The sequence below is a fragment of the Sciurus carolinensis genome, chromosome 17 (genome assembly GCF_902686445.1).
Source record: "Sciurus carolinensis chromosome 17, mSciCar1.2, whole genome shotgun sequence".
NCBI lineage: Eukaryota > Metazoa > Chordata > Mammalia > Rodentia > Sciuridae > Sciurus > Sciurus carolinensis.
Window position 1 is genome coordinate 31,165,006 of NC_062229.1, and position 24,054 is coordinate 31,189,059.

The window sequence follows — 24,054 nt, forward strand, 5'->3', positions numbered from 1 at the left end:
ATGAAGTACAGATGGTTTTCAACTTAGGGATTTTTTTTTTTCAACTTTATGATTGTGTTTAAGTAATAGGCACTCAATAGAAACCATACTGTGGTTTTGAAATTTGATCTTTTCCTGCACTAGCAGTATTTATACAGTACTCTCTTAAGATGCTGGGCAGCCTCAGCTCCCAGTCAGCTATACAATCATAAGAATAAACAACTGATAATCTATAGTGTACTGTTTCGCTAAGCTATGGTGTTTGGTAGTAGATATGTTGAATACATTTTTCTTACAATATGTTCATAAGATAGGGTTATTGGAGCACAACCTCATCAGAAGTCTAGGAGTACCTCTAACAGACAAATGGTACAGATCAACCTTTAAAACATACTAGTGAAAGAAGAAGCCAGTTACAAAAGACCATATATTATATGATTTCATCTATGTGAAATGTTTAAAATAGGCAAATGTATAGAGACAAAGTAGATTAATGGTTGCCTAGTACTTGGATTGGAGAGAATGAACAGTGACTACTAACGGGTATTGTATGCTTTGGGGGTGGTGATGACAATGTTCTAAATTTGATTGTAGTAATGATTGCACAACTCTGAATATTACTAAAAATTATTGAATTATATACTTTCAGTGGCTCAATTGTATGATAGATAAATTATATCTCAGTCAAGCTGTTTTTTCTTTAAAGGAGAGCATTTAGAGAATGGTACCTCTACAAACAAAGAGCTCTGAGAAATTAAAAACATAGAGAAGAATTTCAATACTAAGTTTGTAGGCTAAAGTTGAGGAAATTTCCCAGAAAGAGCCTAAAGGCCCAGAAGTAAATAACAGAAAAGATGGACATTAAAGGATCATTTAAGAAGTTTTAGCATTTGAGTAAAAGGAGTTCTAGAAAAGGAGAACTGAAACAAAAGAAAAGAAAGAAACCATTGAAGAAATAATTCAAGAAAAATTTCCATAACTGATGGTCATAAATTTCCAGATTGATGAGCCTGAGTACCCAGCATAATGAACAAAAATGAACTAATACTGATGTACATTACTGTAAAAGGTCAGAATACTGGAGGCAAAAAGAAGCTTTCTAGAGAAGGGAGGAAATGTCACAAGAAAGATCAGGAGTCACAGTGACCTCAGTAAGCCAGATTGCAGTGGAACAGGTATCTTGAAAATTGTGGGAAAAAAATTATTTCTAACTTAGACTTCTTTTCTCTACCAAATCATGCCTGAAATGTGGGGATGCAATCAGGATATGTTTGGAAATGCCTGACTTTAATAAATGTGGAGGAAGTACTTATTCTAAAATCAGGGCAGTTGTATGATTCAGGAAGTATAATCCTTTGCATTGTGGTAGAGCACAATCTGAATGAGCCCTGGTGTGAAGCCAGGCTAGGCTGGCTGGAGTATATTAGGAGGTTCTGTTGGAGGAGGACTTCAAGATGACACCAATAGAATACCTAGTGTATTTTAATATGGTGAGAGGAGATCTACCCAGCTGAGAGAGTAGATGTTAACTTCAAGGAAAACAAGATACATAGCAAAGAGAACTAATAATTATATTCAGTAAGGCTTAGGAGTGATATCATGTGTATATAATCATGTGATATAAATACCAAATATTGATCTAACCAGAATTACAGTGTATCTGGACAAAAGAGTAGGGGATTGACAATACAGTTAAATTGTCATTTTCCATAGTGGGAAGTTGCATAGATAATTCCTAAAACCAAAAAAGTAGTAACGTGACTCACACGTTATTTTAAAATAATAAGCTAAAATGAGTTGAAAGTAAACTATTTGCAAGTGTAATTTTGATTTAAGAAATTGAAAAGATAGAATAATACTGTTTAGGGGCTAGGGTTGTGGGCTCAGTGGTAGAGTGCTTGCCTAGCATGTGTGAGGCACTAGGTTTGATTCTCAGCACCACATATAAATAAATGAATAAAATAAAAATCGACCAACATCTAAAAAATACTTAAAAAAGAATATTGTTAATCTTGGCTTTATTTTTGGGATTCAGAACCTTTTATTAAATGTCTCAGGGCTTTAAACACATTACTCAGATTTGAAGCAGCACATAAAAAGTTTTTATGTTGTTTGGGCTCAGTATAGAAGGTTGTGACTAAAGATAGGTGGTGGAGATTGTGAATAGAAGCAAGTGAGGTTTGGAGGGTATTAACTTAATGGGAACACTTACTCATGAGGACAGTAATCATTCATTTAGTGGGTTGAAGTGATAGAAGGGGAGGGAAATATGGTTGTATTTTCTGCTTCATAAATGTTAAACAGTCCACATCTCTTTCTAATGAGCAGGTTCGGAGAGTACCAGGTTCCAGTGGTCGTCTTCATAAAACAGAGGATGGAGGCTGGGAATGGAGTGATGATGAATTTGATGAAGAAAGTGAGGAAGGAAAAGCGGCAATTTCACAACTCAGGGTAAGTTTCGTTAAACTGTATTTTAACTGGGATTCTTGTTCAGCTTAAGCAGCTAAAATGTAGAGTACTGGCAGAGTTTTTTTTTTGACAGGGGTCTGATTCATTCTGCGTGGAAAATTGGACTTGGTGTATCTGTTTGAATATGATAGTATTTAGGCTGTATAAAAATGACCCAAATTTACACTGGGCATAGTGATGCACACCTGTAATCCCAGTGATCAGAGCCAGCCTCAGCAATTTAGTGAGACCCTATCTCAAAACAAAAACAGAAAGAAAACAAAAGCCAAATTTAGAGATGAAAACTGTTTGAGATGAAAAAATACACTAGGTAGGGTTAATGGGTGATTAGACATTGCACAAGAGAATAGTGAACTTGAAGGCCTGCCAGTAAAAAACTTTGTCCCTGAAGTCTGTATCTTTCTACCTGAGGAAGAACAGCGTATCTCTTCTTTAGTTGGTATCCTGGGGTATGTGTTTATATGTACTGGTGTTTGTTAGAAGCGTCAAAATAAGGGTCTTCCTTTTGGTTTGTTTCATCATTCTTATCTAAAGTTAATGCCTCAAGTTGATTGTCAGGACTCATTCTCAAGAACGGAAGTGTGTGTAAAAGTGTTTGAGGGTATCATACCCTTGCCTGCTCAGTATCTTTTTTGTGAGATGAATATTGTGTAGTGGTATACCACTGCCTGCTTTTAGGTTCTACTTTGATGAGAGAGAGCACTTAACCTTGAATGTTTGTTGAACTTGTTTATCCATCGAAGCCTTGGAGGTCTAGTCCTTTTGCAGAGCTATTTGTTAAGACCTTGCCAGTGAAAACTGGCAAAACTTTATTAAGTTCTAAGCTTGGAAAAGCTCTGTAAAAGGTAAGAATTGTAAACATTTGTTTACATGTAATTGTGAGTTTACTGTTTAACACATGTGAGATCATGGCATCCTCTTTTCCTTACCATTACATGTGATTCCTCTCTGGTCACATCAATGCTCTTATGTGATGTTACATTAAAGCTACCAATGGAAGCTAGAGCTACATGAACCTTGTAGTTCTACTTCCCTATGAAAGAGATGATGATGTTATTTTCCTTCTAACAAATATTTGGAAAGATAAATTATAGCTTTTCACTATCTGATTATTACCTGCTACCTATCTGTAAGAGAGATTTAGTACTTCCAAATTCGTTACACTAGCTTTTTCATAACCTAACACCCAGTGTCTAAATAGCATAGGAAATTATATGCTTATCCACCACATAAGTAACTTTATGTTCAGTAATTCTTACGTTTTATTTATAGATGTTTTTGAGACCATAAATTCTAAGAAAACAAATCTAAATTGAACTATATTAAGAAAAGAATATATTATGATAGAAGCTGAAGATGTAGCTCAGTGGTAGAGCACTTACCTAACATGTGAGTTCCTGGGTTCAATCCCCAGCAGGGGGCGGAAAAAAGAGAAGTAACACTATGATCTAGTGGGGTAAAGGATGATGATGGTTCAGTGTTAAGAAAACTCATAATATTAACAGATCTAAGAAGACAAAAAGTATTGTTATTTTCATAAATTTTATTTTGTCAAAGCCATTGACAAAGTTCATATTCATAATAAAGACTGTACAGATCTAAATTTCTACTGTTGTTATTTTTCTTACGCCCAGAGAACTTCCTTTAATGTGGGTGTGTGTGTTGTGGATCTGCTGGTGAGGATTTCTTTAAGGTTTTATGACTGAAAACATCTCTTATTCACCTTTGTTTTAAAACAAGTTGGTGTGCAGGTTGTAGAATTCTTGATTGACATCTTTTTCTTCCAGTATTTTTTCAATCAACAAATATTTATTATGCTACATGTCAGATACTCTTACACGTTATTTATTGTAACACCATATGTCAGCTATTCTTCCAAGTTTTTTTTTTTTTTTCTTTTGGTACTGGGGATTGAACTCAGAGGCACTCAAACACAGAACCATATCCCCAGCCCTTTTCTATTTTATTTAGAGACAGGGTCTCACTGAGTTACTTAGCGCCTCACTGTTGCTGAGGCTGACTTTGAACTCACGATCCTCCTGTCTCAGCCTCCTGAGCAGCTGGCATTACAGGCATGTGCCACCACACCCAGCAATAAATGTCTTTACGGAGTGTTTATTTCATTTTTAGTTAATTTTGTATTTGTTATGTGGCCATTGTTTAATGTTTATTTTATTGTGTTGTGAATTTTAATTAGATCTTTTCTAGGTTTACATTAATCAAACCCTATCATGGTGCAGGACTAAAAATTTATAACATATTAATATGTTGCCTCTTATCTCACTATAAACAATATTTTTTAATAAAATCTAATTTTATTGTGACTTAGAAATACATATTTTATTTAGACATAATTATACATCTTATATAGTACAGTAATTCAATAAGTATATACAATGTGTAATGGTTTACTCTTCTAGTTATTTTGAAATACATAATTTGTATTCCGTATTCAGTGTTTTAAAAATGTTTTCCCACCATCTTTTCACTTTCGTACTTCCACTGAGAAATTTGACTACATCCTTATCTTCTTGTCTTTTCAGTTCTATATCTTTTTGTTCTGGCTTCTTTGAAGATTTTTTTTTTCTTTTAAATGGTTTCAAGCAATTTGATTACAATATGCCTATGTGTAATTTTCTTCATGTTTCTTGTGCTTGGGGTTTGTTGAGTTTCTTAGATCTGTGGATTTATAGGTTTTATCAAGTTTGGAAAATTTTTAGCCATTATATCTTCAAATATTTTTTTCTGTCTTCTAATAACATGTATATTAAGCAGCTCAAAGTGGTGTCAGAGCTCATTCTTTTTTATTTTTTAAAAATTCTTTTAATTTTACATAGTTTCTGTGCTATCCTTCAAGTTCATTTATGCTTTCTTTTGTAATATCTAATCTGCTACTAATTTCATTCAGTCTGTATTTCATGTCAGGTGTTCTGATAATCTAGAAGTTTGATTTTTTTTTAAATTTTATATCTTCCATATCTCTACCTTTTAAAGATATGTAATACATTTATAATAACTATTTTAACGGCCTTTTCTGCTAATTCTAACATCCATGTCAGTTCTGGATTGATTTTGTTTGATTGATAACTCTCTTCATATTGGTACAAGGAGTGTTTTCCCACATCTTCATACCTGGTGATTTTTGACTGGATACCGGGCGTCATGAGTTTTACTGTGTCGTCTGGCACTTATTTTGTATTCTGGTAGATCTTCTTGAGCTATAATCTGAGTTACAGTAAAGTAAGTTGAAAATGTGTTTTTCCCCAGTGGCAGGTTGTTTTCTCACACACATTAATAAGTGTTCTGCTGAATATTCAGAAGGAACCCTCTGCAGATCCCGAGGGTTCTCTCATTACATAGCTCGCTCTTCCCTGGTAGTCTTATTATCTTGATCTCCTCGGGCTTGTAGCTATGTTTCCACAGTTCAGGAAGTTAATTGGATTCCACCTGGGTTCCCCTTCCTTATGCCATAGCATCCAAAAAACTCTCAGGGCATATTCTGAGGTGCGGTTTACCCTCTTTGGTTTCCTATGTTTCAGGGATCACACTCTTTGACTGTTATCCAGTATCTTGAAAACCTTTGCTTCATGTATTGTCTTTTTCTTTGCTTTATTCTTCTTGATTTCCTTTCTTCTTTTCTTTTCATCCATCCATCCATCTTTCTTTCTTTCTTTCCCTCTCTCTCTCTCTCTCTCTCTCTCTCTCTCTCTCTCTCTCTCTTTCTTCTTTCTTTTTGTTATTGTTTCAGGCAGAAGGGTAAATCTAGCCCCTTGTTATCTATTGTTGACAGAAGTGGAGTCTACATTATATTTTAAGGGAATAATGAAACTTCTGAAGAGGTATGAAAAGAACTAATCCAAGTAATTTAAAACAGTAATTGACTATCTTTTTTCAGTCTTAGAGATGGTAGAGAAGACTCTAACATGTAAGTATATACATGCTTGTGTGCATTTTCAAGCTTTGTCTACTGAAAGGCCAAGAAACAATAACAGTGAGCACACCTTATGCCCAGAAAATATTTTCTGATGTCATCCCCTATTAAAAGAACTCTGGAAAATGACGGTTCCAGGGCAGGGAAAATATTAGATGAATCATGAATATCTTCTTTTTATCAGTTAAAAAAAAAAACTTACACAAAAGAAAGAAAAAGAGTGTGAGGGAATGAATGACAGAAGTCAGCTTGAAACAGTGATACAATATAACCATTCAAATAATTACCTTAAAAATAGGAATAAAAAATAGGAATATGTGAGTCTGTACCAATTATAAATAAATACATAAACAAATGAGGAGGAAGATGGTTCTTCATTACACTAGACTGCCAAGTGCTTGCTGGTAAATGTGGAGAGGAAGATTAGAGATAGAAGAATCATCATTTTATAACCATTATCATTGGATCAGGAAGGAATCGTCAGTGGGTACTAAATACAGGGGGAATTTTGAGGAGCAGGATATTTCTAAGATTTACCTTTTAGTTGCCAGACAAAAAAATAGTTACTATCTACTGGAGAATTTAGAAAACTCTTTAGCCAGGTGATTAAAATTAACTTTCACCAGAGATGGCAGATGAACATTAAATACCCTATGAAAGACATATCACTATGCAGATTTCCAACTGGAAGTTCATATAAGTCTAATCATGAAGAAACAGCAAACATATCCCAAGTGAATAATATTCTGTTAAAGTAATGGTAGGGTGGCACATTCTATATTTTTAAAAATATTAATATTTCAGATTTTAAAAATCTAAAGAGATAGTGACAATGTAATTGTAATACATGCTCCTAGACCTCATCTTTGTTGAATTTACTGAAGTTGAAAAGTACTGTGAAATTTTTTTAAGAAAATATCTCTGTTCTTAGGAAATCACATTCTCTTAAGTGGTAAACCACCATGGTATATGCAGCTTATTCTCACATAGTACAGGAAAAGTGATTTAAAAAAAAAAAATAATATATATATATATATATATATATATATATATATATTTAGAAAGAAAGTGTGCACCCAAACTTTAGTACATGATAAAAAAGGTCAATAATTGTGTCTTTTGTATTGTTCTTATTGTGGCATCTTTTCTATAAAAGAAAGAGAAAGAAAACTTGAAATTATTTCCCAATATAAAATCCCCTGCCTCAGCAGTACTGGAGATTGAACCCAGGGCCTCGCTCATGTTAGACAAACACTCTCTCGCTGGGTTACACCCTATCCCCAGAGCCCTCAGATAGAGAAATTTTTTAAAAAGGTTTTGGTCTGACCACTTATTTGCTGTAACAACTTAAGCTATTATCTGAACCTTGATTCTACTTAATAAAATGGTGATGAAAATTACAAAACCTAAGTTGGTCTTTCAAGCAGCCTGACTGAATCCATAGTTGGTAGAATTTGCCATACATTAATGATTGTGTAGAGGTAAGTTCTTTTTGAAACTATAATGTCTGGATCCCAGAATCATTTCCAGCTGTTATGATTTACTAAATAAACTTAGCTTAGGTTTTCATGTGGCAGATTGTAATTGGTCATTTTCAAATAAATATTGGTCTCTACCAGGTACTTGAGATCTTACGTTAATTCGTATTAATGTGCCAATTTTTTTCCTCTAGCCATTATTTATTTTCAGACCATCAACATTTATTTATGTACCAGATCTCCAAATTTCTAGCAATAAGAGTAAGGGATAGTAAGGAGGCACCACCCCTCCTTACTTTCTCTCTTTTTCTTTCTCGTAGTACTAGTGATGGAACCCAGAGGGGCTCTACGGCTGAGCCATATCCCAAGCTCTTTTTGTTTTTTGTTTTTTGGGTTTTTTTCTTTTCAGACAGGGCCTCACTAAATTGCCCAGTCTGGCCTCAAACTTGTGATCCTTCTGCCTCAACCACCCACCTTGCTAGGATTACCGGCATATGCCACCATACCTGCCTCCCCTTACTTTTTAAAAATTATTATTTTAATAGCCAAAATTATGGGATACAGATAATTAGATACATGTTTAGAGAATAGTGATCAAATCAGGGTATTAACATTCTCATTCCCATTTCTTTTTAAAATTTTTGCATATTGCATGTATTGATCAAATTAGGATCGTTAAATGTTTCTGTCCCCTTATCAGTCCTTTGTGTTTTGAGCTTTCAAGCTCTTCTAGTTATACATAAAACACATAATTGCTTTTTGTGAAATCTTAGCCACTCTACTGTTCTGTATAACACTAGAACTTAACACTTCTATCTTAACTGTGTTCGGGTACTGGTTATCCAGTCTCTTGCTATCTGCTGCCTCCACACCACCATAACTTTTCCAGTCTCTAGTCATCACTATTATCCATCCCAGTTGGCTTTGTTTGTAGGTTGTAGACTATTGAAAAGCAACTTTCAGATCATTGTTCTGTAATTTTGGTTCAAGACTTTTCTCCATTAATCCGTAATCCATTACTATGCTTTGAGAGTGTGTTGGATAGTTAGCCTGAAGATTTTTTGGTCTGGGATCTTAGGTGCACAATATTTTCATAGTCAATAGGAAGAGTTACTTTGAATGTGACTTCCCTGCTGCCTAAGAACTAAGGACAGTCCCCATCATCTTCACTTACATAGCCAAAACTGTAAAAATTTTAAATACAGTAAGTATACTGATGCATTCATTATAGACTAATTGGATAAAAAATACAATAGTATCACAGCAGTTTTCTTTTTTTCAGAAGACTCACTATGGTAACTTATAAGTTAGTTTATGAATCAGAATGAAATAAAGTTGGCTTGCATTCAACATTACTTGTAGTTATTTGGAACTTCCTATAATTAACCTAAGTCCAAATTAACAAGCATCCTTTTCTGTATTCTTTTAGTCTCCTCGAGTGAAAGAATCATTAACAAATTCTGAGGTAAGTAATTGCAATTATTAAATCCTTATTGTTTTATACAAGCTTTTGTTTTATTTTAGTTTTAATTTTAAGGACCTTTATATTTGTGTCTAAATGGGAATGAGCCTTAATACCAGTTACATTTTAAAAGTTGGTTGCTTGCTTAACTTTATGACTTGCTCTTTTGACTTGTGCTGCTTGAAGTGGGGAATGATCTTTATGCATTAATTTGCCTAGGAATTTGTCATATTACTACATTTGTGAAATTTTTTTCAACCTTTTCTCTTGTCAAGTAACTTTTGTTTTCTGTAGTTTCTGCCTCAGTGTGATAGGAAATCCTACTAAACAGAATCCAGTTAGGTTGGGTTTCTTTCTTTTCACTACCTGAGGAAAATAATTTCATGAGTCCCTTATGTCACATATTCTTCCTCTGGTAGCATCTTCCAGTCTGAGCTCAGTATTTGGTTTAAAGGCAAGTATATCTCTTAATAAAGTATTTCCACTTCATTTGTGTACATAGCACACAATTTGTATGTACAATTATATACCTGATTCATGTACATAGAACTTTATTATTTAGGAATGAGCTGGTGCAGTGGTGCATACCTGTACTCCCAGCTACTTGGGAACCTGAGACAGAAGAATCACAAGTTCAAAGCCAGACTCAGGAACTTAGTGAGACCCTGCCTCAAAATAAAAAATAAAAAGTGCTGGGGATGTAGCTCAATGGTAAAGCATCCTGGATTCAAGTTCTGGTACAAAACAACAACAACAACAAAAAAAAAAAAAAAAAAAAAAAAAAACCACCAAAATATGAAAAGAAAATAAATTCTGTACCTTAATATATATATATTTTTGGGGAGTTATACTTCATTGTTTTATTAGAGCATTGTAGTTATACATAGTAGTTGGGCTCATCTCCACAAATTTGTACATGCATGATCTTCCTACTGGTCTTCCTTTTGCTTATCTACTTACTTATTTTTGATTTGTTCTTTGTACTTACACATAAAGGTGGAATTCCCTGTGATATATTTATATATGAACATAGCTCGATTTTTTAAAAATTCATTCTGCATTTCCTCTCCTTTTTCATCCCTCCCCTCTCCCTCTCAGTCTCCTTCTTCTGCTCTACTTATCTTCCCTATGTCTTTATGATATTCTGTCCTTAGGAAAGAAGAGGAGAATAGCTTGCTCTAGCTCACACATAGGAAAGAACACATTTGACCCTTGATTTTCTGAGACTGGCTCATTTCATTTAGCATGATGTTCTCCATTTCCATCCATTTACAAGCAGATGCTATAATTTCATTCTTTTTTATCACTGAGTAAAACTACATTGTTTATGTGTGTATGTGTGTGCGTATATACATATATGTGTATATATATATATATATATATATATATATACACCACATTTTCTTCATTTATTATTGATAGGCATCTGGATTAATTACATAATTTGGCTATTGTGAATTGTGCTGCTATAAACATCAAGGTGGCTGTATTGCTATAGTATGCTGATTTTAGTTCTTTTGGATAAATACCAAGGAATGAGATACCTGGATCATATGATGTTTCCATTCCTAGTTTTTTGAGGAATCTCCTTACTGCTTTCTAGAGTGGTTGAACTATTCTGCAGTATCACTAGCAATGTACAAGTCTGTACCTTAATATGTTAGCAGACCAATATTTGATAACTTATCGTGGAACCATTGTTCACTAATATTTCTGCCTCCTCTTCTTGGTACATCAATAGAATTGTACTTCCTTGACCCTTGAAATTATGTGTGGTCGTGTCAGTTCTTTTGACCAGTGTAAACTTAGCAGAAGAGGAGTCAGTCTGTGATAATCTGCATCCCTGACTGAATGAAGGGATGAACTCATGCTGGTCAGAAATATACTTGAAGTGTGTGTAAGAAATAACTTTCATAGTTTAAATCTGCTGACATTTTAGAATTATTTGTTACTTCTAATTAAGCCCACCTTGACTAATTTTTAGAAATTGAGAAGGTATTCTATAGATTATTTAGTTTTTCTTTTTAGTGTTCTCCTTGTGCCTTTGCCTAAATAACTTCTCCATGTGAACTCCTACTCATATTCTCATGTTCATTACATTGTTTTTTAACTTAGTTGTAACAAATTTATATGACATTAAAGTTTATTGTCTTAATCATTTTTTAGTTCATTGGCATTAAATATAGTTATGTCATGCTGGAATAAAACCGTCACTACAATCTGAAGAACTTTTTAATCTTCCCAAACTAAAATTCTACTCATTGAACAGTAACTCTTCATTTTCTTCCACATCTGTCCTTTGGCAACCACCCTTCTACTTTCAGTTTCCATAAATTTTGACTATTCTGTGTATTTCATATAAGAGGATTCATGCAGTATTTGTCCTTTTCTCTCTGGTTTATTTCACTTAGCACAGTGTCCTCAGGGTTCATCCATGTTGTACCATGTCAAAATGTCTTCATATTAAGGTCAACTATTACTGCACTGTATGTGTACACCACCTTTTGTTTATTCACCTGTCAGTGAACATTTGAACTGCTTCTGTCTTTTGGCTATTGTGCATAATGTTGCTGTGAACAAGGGTATACACATATCTGTTAAAAACCTTGCTTTTAATTCTTTTGGGTATAGACCTAGAAATAGACTTGCTGGATCATGAGGTAATTTTGTGTTTAACTTTTTAAGGAACAGCCATACTATTTTCATAGAGCTTGTGTGATTTCACATTTCCACTAACAGTGAACTGGATTCCAGTTTCTGCATATCTTATTGCTTTGTTTTCTGTATCCTTTTTGTCTTTATTATAGATAAACATGTGTATTCAGTTTGGAAGCTAACCTTTTGAAATTAATCTTTTTAATTATAATTATTAACATATTGTACAAATTAAGGACTTCACTGTGATGTTTACATACATGCATATATTGTGCTTTGATCATGCCCTATTTCCCTTCTGTCCTCCTTGCCCTCCCCTCTTCCCTGCCTCCCTTCTACCTCTACTTTTCCTCCCCTTCCCTGAAAGTCCCCCTTTTACTTTCATACTGACTAATCTTAATGTGCTATATTTCTGTCAAAATCTAGAACCAATGAGGAACTTTTTACTTCCTCTTATGTATGAAATTAATGATATAAAATTTTACTTCTGATCTTCTTTATTTTACTTTTATTAGCTATTAGACCTCTGAAAGTTTTGAAAGTTTTTTCTCTTCGAGTTCTAAATTTTGGCCATTGCCATGGATAGTTTCCCCCTAACTTGTAATTTTTTAAGTTTTTTTTTTTTTTTTTACTCAACATCAGTTTTTTCCCAAAGGTTCATAATTAAAAATTATGAAATATTTTAAAATGCAAGATAGTATATATCTGTACAGTTTAGTTATAGTTTCATGCCCATTTTTGAAATGCATTTTTAGATGTGTTAAGGAATTATTGGTTGATTATCTTTCTTTATAAGTAGTAAAAGTTCCCACATGTCATAACCCAGTTTGTGTTGCTATAACAAAATACTTAAAGCTGGATAATTTGTAAAGAAAAGAGATTTATTTAGCTCTCAGTTTCAGAGCCTGAAAGTTCAAGATGACACAGTTTCCTCTGGTTGGCTTCTGGTGAGGGCTTTCTGGCTGCATTGTAGCATGGCAAATGGCATCAATGGTGGAAGCATGGAGTGTGTATGAGAGAGATCACATGGCAAGATTCCTGGAGGGGTCAGGCTGTCTGTTTTATAACAGCCCGCTCTGACAGAAGCTAACCCACTCCTACAAGACCAGCATCAGTCTCTTGACAAGGGCAGACATGACCCGTTAACCTCCTCCTAGGGCCCACCTCCTAAAGGTTTCATCCTTTTCAAAACCACCGTATTGGGGAATTAAGCCTCAACATAAATTTTGCCAGATCAAACCATAGTATCATGTGTAGAAAAATATAGCTTCAGTGATTTCTTACAGAAACACTATACATACTTAAAATACTTTACCTACTTAACTCTTTATTTTGGAGATGCTGTTTTGCTGTGTGAAAGGAATGGAATAAATGTGGTTAAAAATAAATATGATGCAAAGTGAAAGAAGCCAGACACAATAGACTGTTAGATGCTCCATTTATACAAAATGCCCAGAAAAGGCAAATTTACAGAAACTGAAAGTTGATTAGTGGTGTGTAGGCCTGAATGTGGAAACAAGAATTAAAGACAGGTGAATTTTGGGGGGTGATGAAACTGCAATGTAGTGATGGTTGTACAGTTCTATAAATTGTGCAAAAATCATTGAATTATATACTTAAAATGAATTTAAAATTTAAAAGCATGAATTTAAAAGCATGTAAATTGTATCTCAGAGTTGGTAAAAACTAAAAAACCTAGAAATATTTGATTTGTTTGATATGTTTATTTAGAGAAGTGTCGACAAACCAGTACATTGTAAAAACTACTTTGAAAATGTCACCCTGTCTCTGTTTATCAGTAAACCTCCCTCCCTTTCCACTCAAGTTAAAACAGCACCGTATGCATGGTTTTATTATAGCTCTTTTCCACAACTGATCCCATGGGTACTTTGCTCCAAGTTCCAGAACAGATTTCTGCTCATCTACCTCAACCATCTGGACAGATGCCTACACAGCCAACTCAAGTCTCTCTCCCACCACCTGCAGAGCCAGCGAAAACAGCTCAGGTAAAGCAGGGATGTCCTCTAATGGCCATCTAGTACTAGTAGATTAGAAAATCATATATTAATGTGAAACAGCCTAATGTGCTCAGGTTGTTGTCTTAGTAGATTTTGGAACAAGTTGTAAATACTGTCTTCATAGTTTTGAATACTCACATGAAGATAAAAGAGTTTTATAAGGATCACATAGGCTTTTAAGCAACAATAAGTTAAGTTTGAAAACATTTGAAACATCAGAATTCTTTGGCTAATTTCTTGTTGGCTCTGTATCAGATCATTATTAACTTGAAAATGCAACTGATGGAGTTCATGCTGGAACTAGGAGAATCATCTGCTGTACTGTTTTATTTTGCTTATTTTTGCTTGTATCATTTATTTGTGTTTCTACAGCCTGTGGTTTTTCTAAATTATTCCTTTTAAGATGTCAGTTTTGTGAGAGTTGATTTTGTTAAAATAGGCAACATAATGATAAATTTAGTCAAATACGTACAACTTCATTAAATTGTATGCTGAAAGTAGCTGAGTGAGTGAAGGCCTCTCTGTGAATCCCTATGTGCTATGTAACACTCATGCTGTCTTCAGGAAAACCTCTGATACAGCATATGTATCATATGTGACCTTATGCCATATTGATAAAGTAAGGGTTTTGTGTCAGTTCATTTATTAAGTGTTAGAAGTTGTCCCCCCCAACATTTTAGATGAAAAATAAATGAAAGTTTATGTATGATCTTTTAAAATGTATAAATGCATTTTACTGTTATGTACAACTAATTAGAACAAAAAAATAAAAAATTTTTAAAAGTAAATTAAAAAAAAAAAGTTCTGATATTTCCTTTTGTAGCCAGTGTATCATCTTGTGTTCTAACTTTGAAGACCAATGCCCTGGGCATGCCCAGTTAGTCATGGGGATAACTACTTGTAACCTTTTCATCCTTCCAGCTTTCCATTTCTGCCCATCACATGGGAAAAAAATATAGTTCTTTTGGAAAAAAACCAATGATTAGAATTAGGTTATAAGTAACTTAGAGTTTATGTCTTCTGATAAGCAAGAGATACCTAAACAGTTTTTTCAGAGAGATTTAATTTAACTATAGAAAGACCTGGAATCTTCCATTGAATGGATCCCTGAGCGGCAGCTAGTTTAGGCCCTACTTGTGTGTTGCCATATGGTATACTGGCAGATTTTTTAAAGTGAAAAATCTAGTTTTTCACCCTTATATAGGGGAACAGGGGCATGAAAAATATAAAATATATGGAATTTCATCTGGGTTTGAGAATTCTTTAATTATGTTTGATACAGGTTGATGTTTAGCTTTTGTTGCTGCTGTGGAATGCATGTCCTGCAACAGCAGGGAGTGTCTTAGGGAGGAGGATGACCTCAGCTGGAGAGGAAGAGAATTGCTGCCAGTGGATGATTCCTCTGGAGTTACCTCCACGCTTAATGTTCCAGGCAATGACTTTATACTTTTCAATGCATTTTAGGCTCTGTCTTCAGGTTCACAAGAAACCAAGATCCCAATCAGTCTAGTACTGAGATTAAGGTAAGAGGACATTTTATGTTTTGTGAAGTTCCTTGTAGATGTAATAATCCATGCTGAGAGTAGCTAGACAGCATTGTGTCCCCCCAACATCAGTAGGTGTTAATGTGATGGTATATTAATTTCTTAGAAGTAATAGCAACAGCGTGAGGCCAGGCTGTTAGCAGTTGAGGTGACTAACTGATGCTCATATCCTCTCAGTTTCTTCATTAATAGTGAAAAATGTGTACATTTGCAGCATAGCTAATTGGAATTAGAAAGTGTAGTCTGTAGTTGAGAAACAGTTTTAGGGGAGCAGCACTAACTGGCTTATCCGAAGTTTAGTCTCAAAATGTGACCATATAAGCATCACGGACTCTAGGACTAACTCAGGAGGGGAGTACTTTGTGATTCTGATGGATCAAATAAAGATGAAAAGGAAAACCTCTAAATATATCCTACTTTGTTCCTCTGTTATATGGCAAATGTTGGTAGTTCTGGTGGGGGTATACAAAATGGTCTTGGTAGACTGCTCAGCAGTAAGTGCCCTGGGTAGCAATTTGTTCATTTTAAACACCCCTCAACCCCTTAACCCCTGACAGGAGATTAGGAACCCTGAATTAGGATTCCAGAATTTTCTTATCAAAATATCTGACTGTTGTATTGTTCCAGTTAGGTCTCTTTCAATTCATAAATGCATTTGAAAAAATTAGTATCGAAAAAGTGTCATTTGAGACAGCCCAAGCCCACTTTAACTATTACCAACATTTTAAAAAAGAATTCCACTGATTTACTATTGACTAACCCCACTTCTGCATATGAATTCTGAGTTGCATTCCCTGTAAGGCCATAATAGAGATAGAAGCAGTTAGAGTTCTTTAGAGAACTTTTAATGACTAATGTTCCAGACTGGTTTTGGAAGTAAAATATTATTTTGTTTGTGCCTACCACACCAATTAAATCACTAAACTTGTGCTGAACATTTCTATCTTAATTTATTCAACTTCCAGAAAGAATAAAGAATTACGTAGTAAGAACAGACTATGCTGGGCCTGGTGATGCATGCGAGCAATCCCAGCAGCTCAGAAGGATGAGGCATGAGGATCAGGAGTTGAAAGCCAGCCTCAGCAACTTAGCAAGATCCTGGGCTTTTATAAAAGGGTCCCTGGGTTCAATCCCTGGGACCCCACCTCCCAATAAAAAAGAACAGACAATGTATAGTGCTCCTAGATACTATGGAAGAACACCAAGAAAAGAGAAAGTTAAATGCCTCTTTTTTGATATTCAAGTCTAGGTAGGATGTTGATTTGTAGGATCCACTTATGCAGCTAAGGCACTTTCAGGTAGTATACCTGCATCAGTGTGAGTCTTCATGTACAAGTATAGAGAGAAGGTATTGTAAGGGGAAATCATTTGGGAGCAAGTTCTGAATTTATGCATAAAAGTCTGCCAATATATGTCAGGAAAGGTGTGCCTTGGAAAGATTAGTCTGTTCCCACAGGTTATATGACTTGTTCTATTTAAAGCACAATTTTAGAAATATCCTCAAGTATATTATTTGTCAAATAGACCTAAACTCTCTGCCTTGTTTAGATAAAATAGATTTGAGTCTTAAGTGATGAGGCATGTCTCTTTTACACATAATGTTCCAATTTTTCCACCTTCAACCAGAACATCTAGGGAACCTGGTTAACTTCAGTATGTGGTGTGGTGATCACTATACCTCACCAGTCACATGTTTAAATTCTCAGAGCCATATATTAACTCTGTGGTCATTCTGGGCCTGATTCTTTTCCCTGTCCTCTGTCTACCCAGATCCTTCTCTTCTGTTAAGTACTGTCTAAAAGCTACCTTCGAAACTTTCCTTCATCATCCTAGTCTCGTATATTCTCCTCTGAATTCCTGTGGGATTTGAGAGAGCATCTTGTATGTAGTTTCACAAGTCTGCTATGAGTGATCATTGATGGTCACTGATGGTGGGCAAGGAACTCTCCTAGGCATGATGGGCATGTGAGAATGGGAATGAGGATGAAAAGGGCATCCTATGTCATTTTAATCATACCTCCCTGTACTCATATAGGTTTTTTCCTTAGTTTTATATGGTCATCTGTCAGAACAGGTTTATTTTTACAGTTCTGAAGACTGCAAAGTTCAAGGTTGAGGGCCCTACATTTGGTGAGGGCCTTTGCACTACCTCATCCCTTGGTGGAAGGACAAGATAGCAAGTGGGGGCCAAACTCACTTTTATGACAGACTCATGATAATGAACCCACTCCTGCTTTAACAGCATTAATCAATCTAATAAGGGCAGAGCCCTCCTGACCTGTAATCCCAGTGACTTGGAAGGCTGAGGCAAGAGGATCACAAGTTCAAGGCCAGTCTTAGCAACTTAGCAAGGCCCTAAGCAACTTAGTGAGACCATGTCTCAAAATAAAAAATAAAAAAGGACTGGGGATGTGACTCAGTGGTTAAGCACCCAGTGGTTAAATCCCCAGTACAAAACAACCCAGTGCATTGGTGAAAGTGTGAGATTTTTATATTGTTCAATGGGAGACATAAATTCAATGACTTAGGACAACTAGATGATAATTCTGAATTGTTGGCTCTGAGCCCTGCAGTGTCAGCACACCAGAACAAGTCATATAACCTGTGGGAACAGACTAATCTTTCCAAGGCACACCTTTCCTGATATATATTAGCAGACCTTTATGCATAAATTCAGAAATTCTTATTTTATCTAATTCTTTTTTTCCCCTACAGGAATTCCAAAAAAGAACTAAATGATATTCGATTTGAATTTACTCCTGGGAGAGGTGAGGCATCAAAACCATTAAAGTAGATTAACTTCTAATGTGTTGTTTAATCAAGTGTGAAGATTTTGTCTTTTAGACATATTTTGCTTTAAGATGGTAAAAATTTCTTGGTTTAGGTTTTGGGGGACAAATGAATAGAATGAAATAAAATAGAGTTTCTTACTACTAAACTCACTTAGAAAACCTAGTTAATAATACAAACAGAAATGAATGTAGCTCTTGTTTACTGCATATAGCTTTTATTAACTGACCAGGTATTTTGCTAATAAGCATTAGCTCACTAAATTCTTACAACAACCTTCTAAGAAAAAATTATTATCCCCATTTACTAGATGATAATTTCAGGCATTAGAGAGAGAGAGAAGTAACTTGTTTAAGGTCACACTGATCCAGAGAGGTAACTGAAGTTGAAACAAGATCTGAGTTCATAGTTCTAGTTCTTATCTCACTGTACATGCTTGTTCTGTGTGGTAGTAAAGAAGAAAACACCTCTATTCTCCCTTCATCTCAAGCAGAAATTGAACCTTGGTATATACTGTTTCTGATTATGAACTGCAACCTGGAACAAGCCTTGGTTTTTGTTTTTGTTTTTGTTTTTTTTGCTGTTGTTACTCAACATTCTGATTTGAATGACCAGAAATCAGCAGTTACCTTTATTACATCTCACAGTTGCTCTCAGTATTGGCATCTGGCCATTAAAGAGAACAGATGCAAATGTACTGAGGTGTGTCTGTTTCACTTTTTTAGAATCATGTAAACTCATATTTTCAGAAATTAATTAAAACTGCTGGTTGTCTGTGTAAATATGTGTGTACCTCCTCCCCATTGGCTCTCCTTTTCCCTCCCTGGGCTTAGTCCAGCCCTTGAACCAGCACCACTGAGTCAGTTGAAAATGAAATGAATTGGGGTAGTCCATCCTCATCTTTTTTACTTTGTCTTTACACCCATTGCTCAGATTATACCACCTGGGATGACTAGGTAAGGAGAAATTCACAAGATAAATAGGAAAATTATTTTAGGAAAAAACTTGAAATACAATACCAAAAGAGAAGAGATTATGATTTGTTCTCTCAAGTTTTGAGAATAAATGTTCTGTTTTACTAGCACTGGAGATCTTCCACATTCAACATCTTATCTAAGAGCTTAGAACTCAAGTCTAAGGATGTGCTCAAAAATAGGATTTTTCTCTGTAGAGTCACTATTAATGGTTGTTCTGACATGGGCCTTAACCCTCTACATTCCACCATTTTAAAAGTTATCTGTACATCGAACTGATATTTGGTTCACACCAATTCTGCCTTCTAGTCAGACCTATGAAAATTTCTCAGTTGAGATAATTGCCAGTGGAACCAGGACCCAGACAGCCTTGGTTTTGTGGGCTTAGTAGCTTGTTTGGATCTAGCAGTGCTGACACACATACTGGCTTTGAGTGTTAGCAGTGACATATGTGCACAAGAATTGGAATGCCTTCTTATTTGTCCTTTTCAGATACAGCGGAGGGTGTCTCTCAGGAACTCATTTCTGCTGGCCTGGTCGATGGAAGGGATTTAGTAATAGGTAACTATACTGTGCTCTGCCTTATGCCCCGTGTCTCTGTCTGTATACTTAGTACCTAGAAAATCAGGACTGCGTTCCACTGAATAGGTCTGATGACTCTGGAAATGCTTCCTACCAAACAAAAACATCCCACTTTTGAGTTTTTGTGACTTCCAATGGTAGTAAACGAAAACACACGCAGGTCTCTAGGATACTCTGGTAAAGGTGATGGTAAAGTCACAAAACAGGAGCTTGGTCATTTTTCATCTGTTTTGAAAAAACAAGAAGAAAGGGAAAAGGCACAGGCAGGCCACAGGTACATTACTGATGGGAAGACCATCACGTTGAAAAGGTGAACAGTTTCCCTGCAAAAAGCCAGACAATGGATCATTTAGCTTTGCAGGCCATGTTGTAGTCTGTAATTTTTAAACCATTCTTATTCTTAGTTTGCAGGTGGAACAAAACCAGACCATAGTTCATACTTCATTGGCTCCCATTCTGGAATTTCTGGTCTATTAACAGGCAAAACATACCTATCTTTCCTAGGCTAGTTGTTACATTTTAAATGAAGTTAATTTGCCAGTTATTCATTGTGTGTACCTTGGGGGATGAGTTTAAAAGATGCTTTCTTTTGGGAAATGATTGATCTTTCTGCTTCCATTTTGATTGTACAAAGCTTAACCACCATTTAACTTCTTCCAAAGTGAATTTATGTAACTTCTCATTACTTTTCTCTGTTTGTATGATTACAGTGGCAGCTAATTTGCAGAAAATTGTGGAAGAACCTCAGTCAAATCGATCTGTCACTTTCAAGCTGGTATTCATCCTTTTCTCCTTATTAAACCATCTTAACCTTTTACACATCAGCAATCTCTGTAAACAAGCTTTTGTATTCCCTGAATAATGAGAATATTAAAATATGGCATTGTTCATTTAATCTCCCGGAAACTCTGGGCCGATCTCTTATGTCTCCTTTGACTGCCTCTCCCCGACAGACTCCCCTGACTTCTCTCTACTTCCAGAAGCCTCCAACCCTAGGCCCTTAACTGTTCTGAAGTGAAATTATAAGCCAGTCTGACTTCAGCTATATATCCCGTCTTTTCTGGAAGAAACACTTTTATCCACCTCCCATTTGTGTCCCAGGGACCCATTGCCCACTGCCTGCCTTCCCATAGTTCCATGTTAGTTTTAATTGTTACCTGCGATTTTGTTTATAAATAGCCACAACTTGTCATTTTGTTTGGTCCTCAGGCATCTGGTGTTGAAGGCTCAGATATTCCTGATGATGGCAAACTAATAGGATTTGCCCAGCTCAGCATCAGCTAAAACACAGCCCTGGAAGAGGCGGCCTAAGGAGATTCCACACATGCGTATCTCTGTTGCTTCTATTGGCCTAAACCCACTACTGCCAAAGAACCCAGCAAAGAACCTCCCGGCTAGGAGCTTTAGAATTCTTTCTTTATGTTCTTCTTGCCATCATTCCCCTTTTTCCCACAGGGAAAGTAAAGTTGGATCACCAGTGGCCAGCATCCCCTCAAAGAGTTCCGTTAGTAAATGTGCTGCACATGTCCCCTTTCTTCCGCCATCTGAGAAGTGGCCCGTGTGCCTCAAGGCCAGGAGGGAGATCGCTCAGCTCATTCTTGCCTTACTCCAGTAATGGCCCAGGTGGAAAGTAGCAGCTACGTTGGGCATCTCGTCCTGCCACACCTGCCAGGAGGTGGGCATCTTGGGATATCTCTACCACTGAAGTAGCAATTAAAAGTTGATTGTTTAGCTGAAGCCCAGAGAATTTAATTAGTTTTTTTTTTTTTTTTTTTTTCCTTTGTATCTGATGTGAATTCTAGCAACCTTTGTTAGGAAAAAGCACAGCCTCAGACGGAGGCAGCCTAAACTGTGTTCTTGTTTTTGTTCATGGTGTTTCTAAGTGTTTTGCTAAAGCTGCTCTCAGGCACCCCCTTCATTGCTCCCTCCAGAAAGGGTTGCTAGCCTTAACTTCAGCTGGTGCAAAACATCTGACTGTAGTCAAACTTCAGCCATCAGATCCTTCAAAGTGGAACTTTGAACTGTTTTTGCAGAATACATCAAGTAATAGCTTGTTAAAGTAAATTTTGCCAGAGGTGGTTTTTGAACAGGAAAAAAAAACTCATATCACTGGGGAAGTATTTATTTTCAAATTCTAAGAAATTAAATTGAAGAAAAACTGCTCCTTGATCCTCCTACAAAAATCAGTGCACCTGGCCTTCAAGTCATGAGGAAGGAAGTGGGTGTAAAAGGCTGAGATTACTACAGCAATAACGGAGACTCACACTGGGCTAGAGGCCCGGCTTCCATCCCTCTCCTGCACTGACTCTGTGGAGGGGGACCCTGTGCGCTGAACCTGACTCAAGATGGAAAGCGAAACCACATGTGCCGTGACCTTTAGGTTTTATGAGTAGACAGTGTTCATTTGATTTTCTACAGAAATTATATAAATTATTCTTTAGGTTTAAAAAAGAGCACTCATAATGCAATATGTGAATAATCAGTAGGATTGAGTTTTCTTTTTTCCTATTTCTTAGTCAGACGTGTATAATTGCTAATAACCCTGCCAAGTTACCAAGTTTTATGTATGAATGGGATATTCAATCTGGCCTTAAAGAGACACACAAAGATGGGCTCTGGACCCATGGAAAGGGGAGAGTTGACTTATACAGAATCTCTCGAGCCCTTTCCATTGTTGTTGGTCTGAACAAGATGACCTGGTTTTCTCTTGGAACACACCTGAAAGCTTTCCCCATAACTGACTTGATGTACCTTTATGTCATTCATTCTGAGTCTACAGTTTTAGTCATGGGCTTTCTTTACCTGCTTCAGGTGTAAAGGCATGTTGGTAAAGGGGTGGATGTTGGGGAGTGTGAGAGGAGTTGGATTTGGGATGGGAATTGGGAGGAAATATTAGAAGATTAGACACCAAAGTCCAAGGTCCCAGCATGATTGGTAAAAGAAGGGCATTTGCTGAATCAGGAGGGAGAAAAGAGATTGACCAGCTTACTGGAAAAATAATTAGCTTTTTCTTTTCCTTTTTTGGTGGTGGTAGTGTTGATGGTGATGGTGGCGGTGGTGAGGGATGGAAAAGCAAGGATAGGCAGTTGGTAATGAGGTATGAAGAAGATACAGTGTCCTCTTTGACACAGGCTAGTTGCTTGCCAACTAGAGTCCTTTTTTCTTTCAAACAAGCCCATTATAATCTATTTATGAACCCACGGTGGGGGTGACATCACTCTGTTCTAGCTTTTCATTTGGAGGTGGTCTGGCCCAGGCTGGGAGTGAGCAGTCTTGTTCACTTTCTCCAGCCCACCAATAGCTTTGAACTGCAGTGGGATAGGCATGACAATAGAGGTGGGGGCTGGGGCTTTATCTTTTTTTTTTTTTCAGTTCATTGTTTGCCTTGCTGGGAATTAGGAGACAAACACCAAGTCCCATGACAGTGTTATTTCTTCTTCTGCATGATGTGTGGTGAATTCCCTCTGCCGGCTTGTGCAGTGATGCTGAGAGAACAGGTGAACAGAAACTGCCCAGTTGAGATAGCATGTGTCCTAGGGAGCCTCCTCACTCCTTTCCAGTAGTAGTGATTCAGGGTGCACCTCTGTTACTAGGTCCCCAGAATACCCCTGTCCCTGGAGTAGGGACTAACTATAGCACAAGGTAATATGTGCCAATGCTATTTGTGAAACATATGGTCTTTCTAAATTACGAATGGATTTGTTTGGGTTTTTTGCTTAAGTTTTAAACCAAATCCTAGAGCCAGCCTGATACTATTTAATAATCTTGAGGATAGAATAATGATGTATCAATAAGTGGAGGTTCCTTCTTATGACATGATGCTAGATTATGAAAGATGTAAAATATTCAACTTTCCCCCCTTTTTTTGACTTTGTATTTTACTGCATGTTTTCTTCATTTTTAATCAATAAAAAGTAAATTGTCCTTAGTGTCGTGTGGATCCTTTACTTCAGTGACTGTTGGTTGGGAGCTGTGGGGAGTAGGTCATGGAGTTACTACTGACTTCAATTTTTCATATGAATAAGCAAACACCAAAGTGCATACAAGCTAAATAAAATGTGTTTATTGACCTACAGATTACCTAGAATAGCTTAAAACCATTGTCATTTGGGGAAACTTGAATCCCAAAAGGTAAGGATGAGGTCTGCCCAAGGAAATCTGACAAGCTGGGA

At 36.2% G+C, this 24,054-nt stretch overlaps 1 protein-coding gene across 4 annotated transcripts in view; it reads left to right on the plus strand.

Annotated features, from left to right (window-relative positions):
* The window catches only part of Oxsr1 (oxidative stress responsive kinase 1), a 110,071-nt gene extending 86,261 nt beyond the window's left edge, over positions 1–23,810 (plus strand). For 2 of the 4 annotated variants that reach the window (XM_047531201.1, XM_047531202.1), the window contains 8 exons: positions 2,308–2,430; positions 9,287–9,322; positions 13,834–13,980; positions 15,457–15,515; positions 18,252–18,304; positions 19,793–19,861; positions 20,593–20,657; positions 21,092–22,081. In XM_047531201.1, coding sequence (XP_047387157.1) covers positions 2,308–2,430; positions 9,287–9,322; positions 13,834–13,980; positions 15,457–15,515; positions 18,252–18,304; positions 19,793–19,861; positions 20,593–20,657; positions 21,092–21,166 — 627 coding nt within the window. In that variant the 3' untranslated portion in view covers positions 21,167–22,081. The other 2 variants (XR_007105784.1, XM_047531203.1) reach the window with 2 other exon arrangements.
* Positions 23,811–24,054: the final 244 nt, after the last annotated feature.